Raw genomic sequence first — 12,261 nt, forward strand, 5'->3', positions numbered from 1 at the left:
ATATAACATAATATTAAGTGATAAAAATAAAAACAATTTTTATTCTGGAATCATAAAAATCTTTGACTTACACACTTGTTTTGCTTATTCCATTTTCACTTTTCACAATTGACGGACAACAAAATGGTGCATAAAGCTCGAGACAACTAGAATCCTCAATTGATGGTCTCTAGTCATTATCTAAAAATGAAGGGAGCGTAACAGATGTCATTTTTTATTTTGTTATGAGGAAGGTAAATTAGACTAAGCTACAAAGGAATGCTACCACAAATCACAATAAAAGACAAGTGAGAGGAATACGTATCCTGCTATGAACTGTCTTCTATTGCCAACTTCCAACCCTAACAAAATGCGTGCGTGTATTGATTTTAAGGAGACCAATCAAGAGAGAACCTCCTAAAGAAGGTCACAAGAAAATTGGAAGATGCGTGTATTTATTTTCATTGATCCACATCTTTTTAGTTGTTATTACATATATCTAAAATATTTAGTTTGGAAGACTTAGTTTAACTGACAATGTCGAAGTTGTTAGGAAGAACATTTTGCTCGAGTTTGAATCTAAGAAAAGAAATCGTAGAGGTGTGTATCAAGTAGTGTTCATCACTTCGTCTATAGACAAAAAGTATAAAACATTTAACTATTATCGTGGAAATTGTATAATATATAATTTTGTTGTAAGTTGTTCTTTTGTTTTTTACTATCTTTTATTTTGCTTTTTACATTTATTATTTTCTTGACCGTTTGCTAGCAAAACTCAATTTTCATTGTAGTGAATTTTTATTTTATTGTAGGAATCTAATTATCGTCTTTAGGAAAGAATAATTATTAACTTATTATTTAAAATATTCCTAAAAAAAAACTTATTATTTAAAATAAATAAATGGTATAGTTTTATATTTTTATTGTAATAAATAATGTAACGACCGTATTTAAGAGAAACGCAAATGATTTGAATATAACCAGAGTTCTTTTATTAATTAAAATTAAAATTCATGATGTAACTTGACCAAAAAAAAAGATAAAAATCCATGATGTAACTCTGGTACAAGATCAATTTAAAGGCTCAAGCTTTAGCTAAATTGTGAGCATCGACAACATCATTGATAAATTGATCAATACTCTTATCAGAAGAACCACCTTCCTCTAATGCTTTTTTCACACTAACTTTCAAATCCATTGCCCTCTTCTTAATCTCCTTAGCTTCTTGCCCCTCCATCACTTCCTTAATGCACCTCTCTATCTCTTCAACACTAGGAACCTCATTTACCTCATAATTCAATATCACACCATTTTCAAATTGTTTCACTATAATCTTAGCAATTGTTGGTTGGTCCAACCAATACGGATAACCAATAACTGGCACACCAGCAGTTACACTCTCAATCATTGAACTCCAACCACAATGAGACAAAAAACAAGCCACTGCAGGGTGGCTTAAAACCTTCTCTTGATTACACCATGTTACAACCAAACCTCTTCCTTTTGTTTCTTCCAAAAACCCTTTTGGAAATTCCGTAGCATCATTTTCAGAACCTTTCAATGTGGGCTTAATAACCCACAAAAATGATTTTTTGCTATTCATCAAAGCATTAGCTATATTATCAACCTCTTTTTGTGTCAACACAACTATACTACCAAATGCAATATAAATAACAGATGATTTTGGCTTATTGTCAAGCCAATCGATACATGAATCTTCAACATTCCACATATTAATCATGTTATTATTACTAACATCATTTTTTCCGATCATAAAATCCGAAACCAACGGTCCAATTGTGTAAACGGGAGATAAAGAGGACATTGATTTCACACCCTCTACTTCCCATTCATAGACTGTATTAGCTATAACCCATTTCACATTAGTGTCACAAGCTTGACACATATCAACCATAATTTGTCTACAATGTTGAGGAAATGAAGGAAGCATATAAGTAGGAAAATCTCTTACCTTAAGCAAAGGAAGTCCAGGTAATTGAACTATCTCATTAGGGTTATTCAAATCAGGAAATGAATTAACCTTCCTAAAGTAACGATAAGAAATAGAAAATGTAGCACAAGGTTGCATCCAAAGAAATGCAACAGGTATGTTAAGTTCATTAGAAACATTTTCAATATTTGTCAACAAAACAGGATCAACAATTATGCAATAATAGTCACGTACTTTGGCAAGGTTTGTTATGAGTGTTGACATATTTTTGGCACCAATTGTTTTCATGGAATTGATAAAGGTTTCACTGTTTTTCTCACGATCAAAATCAAGGCTAAGGCCATCAGAGAAAAACTCAAATTGGATTTGTTTGTTTTGGGAAGGTTGTTGGTTTAAGGTAGTTGAGGGGACATTGTGGGCATTAAGAATACGGTTTTGGACCAACTCGGTTGTGACTATGGTGACATGAACATTTTTTGAAATAAGGCGGTTGGCAAATCTTAGGGTAGGATTAATGTGTCCTTGTGCAGCATTTGACACAATCATCACACTCACTTCTTCCATTGTGGCCATTTTTTTTTTCTCTCACAAGGGAATATAATTGAAGCTAAATGTTTGTATACTTAGGTGTTGTATGAAGGATCCATGGAACACTATCTTATATACTATGTGACTTCTTTAACTAATTTTTTTTGTTTGGGTACAAATTCGATTTATTTAATTGTTTGGTCAAAAAGTTGGGTCAAATAATTATAAACACATTTAATAACATGCTATAATAATATTGAGTATTACCGTATTAGTAATTCCTTCATAATTTGGTCAAATGAAAATACATTCAGAAAAAGTATTACTTTTAGAAGAAGAAAAAAAACTTTTTTAGATTAAATGTTTTTCCTCCAAATTCGTAGAATACATTGAAAATAACACATATTCAATGTAAAATAAAAGAAACCTCATAATTAAGTAAAAACTGTAAGATGTGTATTTTCCTCTTTTCAAAAAAATAAAATATGTATTTTCCTCGTAGAAAATAGAAATTTTGATTATTAGAAAATTTGTAACAATTTTAGTTATTACTAGAAAACACAGAGTTGTATCGTCTTTTATATATATAAAAAAAGAGGAAATAACATAAGAATTAAGGAGTCCTATAAGTATAGTTCAGTTTAAGGATAATTTGTGTAGGAGTTCGGGTTCGAACCTCGAATTCCCCATTTTTTCACACATAATGTATGTGAATCTAGCCACTAGACTACTTGACAAAAAAACATAAGAATTAAGGAACAAACTTAGGGATGTTGCATCCCATTGCATCAAAATATAACTCAAGTTTGATGCAATGTCATCATAAGAGAAGGAGGAAGAGAATCCATAATAGTCTTAATCAAAAGATCTATGGTGACTCAAGTTTGTCAAAAAAATGTGATCATAAGATAGGATGCATAGCAAATATACATGAAAATGACTTAGATTCATTTTTTAGTTGTCTAAAGTTAATTGTATAATTAATACTTATTAGCTCTTAACTTATAAATTCTACTATGAAAATGGGACGGATCTAGGATTGAATTATTAGTGGGACTAATTTTTTTTAAGGAAGCGAGACTAAAAATTTTGACGAAATAAATTACACAAATAACAACATATATATGTACTAATCGTAACAAATCATCAATCACTTTTTTCCTTGTGTAGTGATATTGTTTATATTTTAGTGAAATTTAATTTTTTAGTTATAATTTAAATAACATCATAAAAATGATAAAATAAGTTAAACGAATGTTAAATTTAGAGTAAAAAGTCTCAATCCAAAAATGGGTCTCCCCTTTTTATATATATATATATATATGGGTTATGATAGAAGACACCTTTTGTGAAGGTGTCTTTTATCAAGTTACTCTATGAGCATTTGTTAAAAGACACCAATTACTTTTTATGAAGGTGTCTTTTATCAAAGTTATAACTAAAAAAGTGAAAATCACACCTTGAGGTGTGACTTGATAAAAGACACCACACTACTTTTTATGAAGGTGTCTTGTAACATAACCCTATATATATATATATATATATATATATATATATATATATATATATATATATATATATATTTATAGATAATGCATGGCGCAAGTTGCAAAATCGTTATATATATATATATATATATATATATATATATATATATATATATATATATATATATATATATATATCAATGTTGCAACATACTCCCTCTGGTCACATTTATAAGCAAAAAACAATTTTTTAGGTACATTCAATAATTAATGTATCTAACCCATAAATGTGACCGGATACATTAATTGTTCAATGTTACTAAAAAGTCATTTTTTGCTTATAAATGTGACCGGAGGGAGTAGATAACATAGGAATCATTGTAGCTTAGTAGGAGATACTCAATTCAACGGGTTTCACCTCAAAAGTTCGATTAAGAGTTGAACTTAGGACAAACAAATATGAACACAAACGCCACACCACTAGACCAAAGAATTATATTTGGTTATTTGTCGAAATAGAACATACATATTATATAATATAGGCTTTGTATTAAAAAAAAAAAAGTATGGGTTGTATTGCCACACCCAACCTCACACATGTCCGCCCCTGTATGAAAACTTGTATTCGTGAATTTTGAGATATTGACTCATATCAGACCAACAAATTATTATATATAAGTCTTCTTCTTAATTTATAATGGGTTAAATAAGTTTTTTGTTCTTATAAATATATCAAATTTCTTTAAACAATAGTCTTTCAAATATTTTTTATCAACATTTTTTTACCTGTTTTTATGTCAATTTATGTGCATCCTTCAGAATTTTAAATTCTTTTTTTTAGCCATGTTTAATAAAAAATTGAAATCTATCTTTCAAAAATTTAATTTTTTTTTTAACAAGATGTGAATGAACTATGAACTTTTAAGCTTTTTACGCTTAAAAATTCATATTTATTTCATCTATTATTAAAAATATTAACTTTTATGGGAGATACTCTTATAATATCCTAAATATGACTATAAAAACTAATTCAAAAAGATTAATGGTACATATTGGTTTCCTTAAAATAGAGACAAAAAATGATGATCGAGATTGTTTAAAGGATCATTATTTGAATGAATAGATACTTGTGGCCGTCTCTTGAATTTCTCTTTTTAAATTTTGTTTTATTTTTTGGACAAAAAAATTGTTGAAGTTTATTTTTTTTATTATACATTAGCATGTAGACGGGACAATAATATATTCTTTTGTCCGTTTATCTTGATGTAAATATAATTTTATGCAGTTATTTTTACAAAATTGGCGCTTATATTTATCACTAATTTTTATGCAATTTTTTTTTATAAATCCGTAAGAATAATAAAATTGTAAATTAAATCGTTTAAATGAAATATAAAATCAAATTAAAAATATGGGTACACCAAAATTTGATATCTTTTTATGTCTGGGATATATATCCTAAAAAAAAGGTATAATTATTAAATAAACAGTTATTTAGGTTGATAATAATTGAAATTCTAACGCATTAGTTAGAAGATGTTCTATGTGATGTTCCAACACCAGGCACACAGAAAACGGATGTTGAGTTTAATGATTAAACGTCATGCTAACAAACGTAAAATACGTAAAAATTAATGACAAGAAAGTAAAAGGCACAGAAGGTTTGTTGACCCAATTCGGTGACAAACACACCTACTCTGGGGGCTACCAAGCCAGGAAGGAAATCCACTAGTGAAGTCCTTATTCCAAAGTTCTCAGCAAACCACGTTTACAACTTAAGACCTAGGACCTACCCGTCTTGATTTAAACCTAGGAACTCCTAGATCTGAGATCTCATCTCACTATCCCACAAACAATCACAACCCCTATGATTATAATATTACAACTCAATATAGTGAAGTTACCTTCAAACACAAACTACTACCTTGCTTCAAAGCTTTTGTGTAGCAACAAGTTACAACTCAATAAACAGTCCTATGCTTGCATCAAGGTGATACAAGAAAGACTCACAAAATAACAAAAACACAGTCCTAGACTTGCATCAAACGATACAAGAGAAGACGCACAAAGAACACAACTCAAAACCCTAAAAGCTATTATTTTGAATGACGACTTGAATGAATAATTAGGACTTAAGGTCTTGAACATATACTGAATCAACATGGGCTAAAAAGTCTTGTTGAGCTTCAAAACAATGTAGATCCTTCAAGTGATCTACGTAACAAGAATCAGTAACAAATATAGAAAGTCCTAAAAGGTAGGAACATATTTAGGAACCGCCAAACAAATCCAAAGATTCCCTAAAATGTTGTTACTCCTTTAGGAATAAAAACACAGCTGATTCTGAACAAATAACTTGTTGCTTGGCCAGCAAGAAATAAAGGCGTGAATTCCTTAATAAGATAAAGTGTGTGTACATATAGGCATAAAAACAGGGCACACTGAGTCGTGCCAGGATGTTGGAACATCACATCCAACATCTCATAAAAATGGCAAAACATGTTGGAACATTGTATCCAACATCAACATATGGATATTTGTTTTTAGCAATAATGAATCCAATACAAATACCCAACAAAAATAATCAATTGTAAATAAAATATAAATAGGAAGAGGAAAAAATTACTACACCAAAAGTTGATATAATTATTTTATAAATAAATAATATGTAATACCTCATCTGTCTCTAAATATAAGACTTTTTTTGACAACTTTTTCTTTCATACTCACATTATATTTTTACTTTCTCTCTCTATTTTTTTGGTTTTTGTGTCAATACATCAGTTTCTTTACAAATTTATGGTTGTCCCAAAAGTTGTCTTTAAAATGGTTGTTCAAATGACACAATTCTTTGATAAAATCGCAAAGAATAAGGGGAGTTGTGAGAAACCTTCCCTCGACCGTGCTTTATCCATCCTGAGCACCAACATAAATCATTGAATGGACAGGTAAAACCGACGTAATTTTTTGTATGCAAGCCCTTATTATTGGTCCAAAGTCTCGCATTTATAGGTTTATTTTTGTGTAAGAAAATGTAACTAGGAGCATTCTAACTTATCAAACTTAGAAATGATTCACCATAAGGTCTTAGGATCACGTCGTCGACCTCCAGACAATCAATGAAGATCCTATTGTTGTTTGTTGCCTTGTGACCATTGTTAGGAACAAACTTTGAAGCGCATGGTATGTCAAAGGAATGTATTGTATGTACAATATATGGATGTATTTTTATGAAATGCTCCACAAACCAAGCCTAAAAATCAAACAATGTATATGCTTAGTGATTTTGAATACTTACTTAAATACTTGCTTGACTTTGAAGAAATTTGATGGAGTATAGACTGTTGGAGTAGAGAGAGTGTGTAGGTTTGTATTTGGTTGGTTTTAAAACTAATGGTTCTAAGACCGTATCGATTTCCTGTATATAACATTAGAACAACAATTAATTGTCGTTTGAAAACGAACGACAATTAACTTTTTTTTGGGAGTGAACGATAGGTAATGTCATTTTAGGCATTTTCTTTGTTTTAATGTGCTTGTGAGCATAGGCACAATTGGTGCTTAAAGGGCAAAAATGTTTGCCAATATGGCTCTTTGGTTGAGATTTGGAGGCTAGCGTTCCTCCTAGGCCAATGGGGCCAGACCTTCTTGTCCATTCGCAACAGAAACACTTGTGCATTGTCAAAACTCATCTATACATATTGAATATGTTAAATCTCTAGTTAAAGTTGTTAATTGTAGTCAGATATTTTAGTAAGAAACTTCAACATCTACATTTTTTTGTTTGGGTGGTTTTTTAAGGGGTTTTTGATCGAGCCACGTTTATACGGCAACCGATTTCCCCTTTTTTGTATTTTTTTTCCCACCCGAGCTTATTAGTGCGCCTTGCACGGGCTCGTTGGTTAATAATATTTGCCAATTCAAAAAAAACATCTACATTTTTTTGTGAACAATGTACTTTGATATCTTTTGCAGGTGGGGGAGAATGGTGTTGATCCCAAGTTGCCCCAACATATAATACATCAGCATGAACATAGTTATGAAGGATATGAGAAGTAGTTACGACATAGGGCCACTACCACACGAGGTAGAGGTTCAGCACCGAAAGCATATTGCCATAAACATACACAAACACCACTCAACTTTTTTATTTGGGGGGGGTCAAAACTCAATACTACTCTACTTTTGGAAGCACTCTTCATATCATTGATTAATTAGGCCGCAAATAAATCATGAATTGCACATGTTGTAAATAAAATAATATCAGTGGAATTAGAAAACGATCTCGTCATCAAGTGGCCCTCAAACTTTGGATTTATACTTTTGTTAATAAAGACCGGAGACACCTTCTACATTCTTCCAAACCATTACCTCATTCCTGGGCCACTAAATTATGTATTTGAGTTTTTTTTTTCTTTTTTCAATTCTTATCTTAAATAAAAATATTAACTTTTAATAAGATGTAACATAAAATTAACTAATAATTGCTCAATACCACATACTACAAGGGATACCAAATAGTTTGTTGGAGGGTCCAACTAAGGGCTGATTTATATACCTCAGGGACAAAAGGCTCATGAAGGCTTCGTCACTTCCTATATAAAGAAGGTAACTTACCCTAATTGTATGTATTTTTTTATTTTCCCTAAAAAAATATTATATTATGCTTATACTGGCTGTGTTATTACTTATTTGTAGACTAGATCAATGAAATTAAGGGAAAATGAAATCCAGTTTCAGCATAAAAAATAAGGTAATTAGACCTTTAAGCAAATAATGCAATCCTAAAACATCACCTGCTAGTTCTTTCAATTAAGTCAATGCTTTGTGCACGAGGAAACTTCTTCCCCAAGAGTTCTGCCAACTCAACCTTATCTCGTTAATAGATATCGACCAACCTTGCTCTACTGAACCATTCCTTGTTGAAACATTAGGTTTATTATGATTAGATTAGATTAGATTGGAAGAACAAAATTTAGTTCAAGGTTGAATAAAAATACTAAACTAGATCCGTATATATTTGAGGTCCCTACATAGAAACTTCATACATATCTATAACTAGCTGTCCACCACCAACTAATGTCCCATTCACTAAACTAGCTGTCCCTAATTGCATTCCATTCATTCTCCAATAATTGCATTTACGAATCGATTCTGCTAATTCCAATTCGCTTCACCAAAGCATTCCTAATTCCATCCTCAGCTTTTTGAAAACACATCCCATTCTGTTGCTCCAATCCCGCCATGTAACTCCTCACCTCTGTTCTAATCATCTCCTGCATCACACTCAACAACTCCGCACTAAAACTAAATGGCATCACTGATCCCGATTGTTGCATCGGAACCGCCATCGGAACAGGAACAGCCGTAGTCATTACCGGAATCAAAGGGATCGCACTTGGCGGTGGTGGCGGAGGAGGTGGTGGTACAGTGTTGACAGGCTCAGTTACACGGTTTGAATCTTCAGAAGAAGAATCAACACCAACACCAACACCGGGAAGTGAGAGTGATAACGAAGTTGGAGGATCGTTCGATTTCGAAGATTTGGAAGACGACGTCGTTTCTACGAGTGGTAGAGGCGCGACGGTTCTCGTTGGCACAGGTCGGTAAACATGAGAGTTAACATGAGTGTTCACAATAGGTACGCTGGACTCGCTCACATCGGATCCAGAAGGAGAACCAGGAGAATTGGCGTTAATATAAAGACCAGTAGAAACAGGAATAGCAGCACCAGCACTAACAGATCTTTTCAACGGTGGAGATTCAGAATCATCAATCATAATAGAAGAACACTTACGTTTCAAAGTAGAGTTCCAATGATTCTTAATAGCGTTATCAGTTCGGCCCGATAAAAGCCTGGCTATTGTAGCCCATTTGTTTCCAAATCGAGCATGGGCTCTGATTATAGTATCATCCTCTTCAGGCGTAAAAGCCCGATGCTCAACTTGTGGTGAAAGCTGATTACACCAACGTAATCTGCATGATTTCCCTGACCGGCCCGGTATCGATTTGCTTATAATCGACCAGTTTCTCGGCCCGTGCTTCTCCACGAGTTTTTGAAGTGCTTCATCTTCTTCTGGACTCCATGGACCTTTGATCCGATCCATTTCTTTTCTGTTAATTACTGTGTTGTTCATGTGTAAATTATGATATGATATTATAAAAATATTTTGTTGATGAGAAAGGAAAGGAGAAAGAGGGTTTTGTGTTTGTGGTGTTTATTGGTGGAGGAGTTGCATTGGGTTGGTTTGAGGGGGTGAAGAAGTGGTTTATATCTGAAAGGTTGAAAGGAAACCGGTTGGATAGGTTAGGTTTAGGAGTTGACAGGGAGCGTTATGGGCAATCGGTACCGCTTATAACAGGGAAGCGGTTAGATTGGGATTTGGGATACAGCTGTAAACAGACACGCGTCACTTCTCAGCTGCTCCCAATTACACAAGTCACCTCTTCTTTTTTCCTCTTTTATCTGATTAATTTAAACGCGCGTTTATTACACACACGACGCTCCACTTCTTGAATAAAAGAAAGTGATTTACACGTGATGAATTGAGAAGGTGGGTTAGTTATGTATGTAAAAAGAAACAGTTCTGGAAGTTAATTAATGTAGACAAATAAACCAGAATTGATTAATTGATTAATTTTCTGAACGTTAAAAATAGAAAAAGAGCACTATAAAAAACGGAAAAATAAGGATAACGATGATAACGGTTGGTTAAGGGTTGGGTTGGGTGAGGTTCCTTTTCTTTTCTTCTGCTTTGGTTTTCAGTTTGACTGAGGACTCCAGGCTGTATAGCATAAGGATTTCGTGTGGGATTTTGAAGTTTCGTCCTTTAGTTAGGAAATGGGACCCATTTTAAAGGTGACGTGGCAGAAAACGACAAGATCGGTCGCCGAATCGGAGGGCGAATCATTACTGCTTTTCTGTCAGTCCAGCCTGTATTCTATACCTGCCACCCCCACCACCATATCATCCTATAACGGCCTATTCTAATCTCCACCTACACGTGTCGGTCATTTTTTTAAAATATCCTGTACGGAACCGGTTACTATACTTCACATTCTCCAATGCTACGGCACTTTCCTCTCAACTTCCCTTCTCCTCTTCACTAATTAATTAATTATTTATTTATCACAGTAAAGAATAAAAATTCCTCAATCTGACAATCTTAGCGTTTAGAAATTCATTTTATTTGTTTTAATACTATGATACCCACGTATTTGTCAGACATAAAATGTTTTAAAAAGGATAATGAATTGATAATATGAAAGTGGAGGGAGGATTAGGGGATGGATTCTTAAAAAAAGGTATTGGAAAAGGGCGAGAGAGGAAGTTGTCGGGGGGAGGTGGTTAGGTTGTTCAAATGAGAAAGCAAAGATATCATAATTGTGAATTGTGATGAAAAAGATCCGTATCCATTTATATTTCTGTTACTCGTACGTGGTCCGTATACTATCCACGGCGTGGACCTCGAATTTTTTTTTTTTCCTATCCCTATCACCAAAAAAATTGATATGTCTGCCCCTAATTAAAAACTATTGATAAAAATGCCCTTGTTCTCCAATTCATTTGGCGAACATAACCCCTTTTCAACACTCTCTGCAAAGTTGCAGGCTTCCCGCAGACTTTTTCTGTGCTCTACAAATTGAATGGCGAACAAGCCATTTTATATTTTTAGTTTTTTTTTTCTTTTCTTGTTTATATGTTTAAGATGGCGAGCATGTTATCATTTTTTATCCCACACCCATCTTTTTTTTAAGGGATCCCACACTCATCTTGGTATTTTTCTATTTTGGCTTGTTATGTAGATTTATTACACGTTGGATCAATGTCATTGGTATTCATGCACGTAACATTGGGTAAGGCAAGTGTCCTCTATCCATTTCATTGATGAATTTGGCACACAAATTTAATTACAACTGCCTACTTCTAACATCATTCTAGTATTTACAATAAACAATATTGTAGTGAATAATTTCAATTCATCCTGCTTCCTCAAATTTTAAACATGCTCGCCATCTTAAACTAAGAAATAAGAAAAGGAAAAAAACTAAAAATAAAAGATGGCTTGTTCGCCATTTCAAATAACGAACAAAAAAAAAAAACTATGCTCGCCATTCCATTTGTAGAGCATAGAAAAAGCTGCAGGCACCCTGCAACTTTGCAGAGAGTGATGAAAAAGGGTTATGTTCGCCAAATGAATTGGAGAACAAGGGCATTTTTATCAATAGTTTTCAAGTAGGGGCAGACATATCAATTTTTTTGGTGATAGGGGTAGGAAAAAAAATTCCTCCGTGGACCTCTTCCTCTTTCTTGAT

At 33.0% G+C, this 12,261-nt stretch overlaps 1 protein-coding gene and 1 pseudogene across 2 annotated transcripts; both read right to left on the reverse strand.

Annotated features, from left to right (window-relative positions):
• Window positions 1-954: 954 nt before the first annotated feature.
• Window positions 955-2,598, reverse strand: LOC146919716 (UDP-glycosyltransferase 84B2 pseudogene; annotated as a pseudogene). Its single transcript, XR_015010681.1, has one exon. The product of XR_015010681.1 is annotated as a UDP-glycosyltransferase 84B2 pseudogene (transcript).
• Window positions 2,599-8,919: 6,321 nt separating this feature from the next.
• On the reverse strand, window positions 8,920-10,704 carry LOC146919717 (transcription factor MYB44-like). The gene has a single exon (XM_085713149.1). The coding sequence runs from the start codon at window positions 10,080-10,082 to the stop codon at window positions 9,087-9,089; it is 996 nt and encodes a 331-aa protein (XP_085569275.1). The 5' UTR covers window positions 10,083-10,704; the 3' UTR covers window positions 8,920-9,086.
• Window positions 10,705-12,261: the final 1,557 nt, after the last annotated feature.

The sequence above is a fragment of the Medicago sativa genome, chromosome 5 (genome assembly GCF_051527215.1).
Source record: "Medicago sativa cultivar Bolivia chromosome 5, Bolivia_mono, whole genome shotgun sequence".
NCBI classification, from domain to species: domain Eukaryota; kingdom Viridiplantae; phylum Streptophyta; class Magnoliopsida; order Fabales; family Fabaceae; genus Medicago; species Medicago sativa.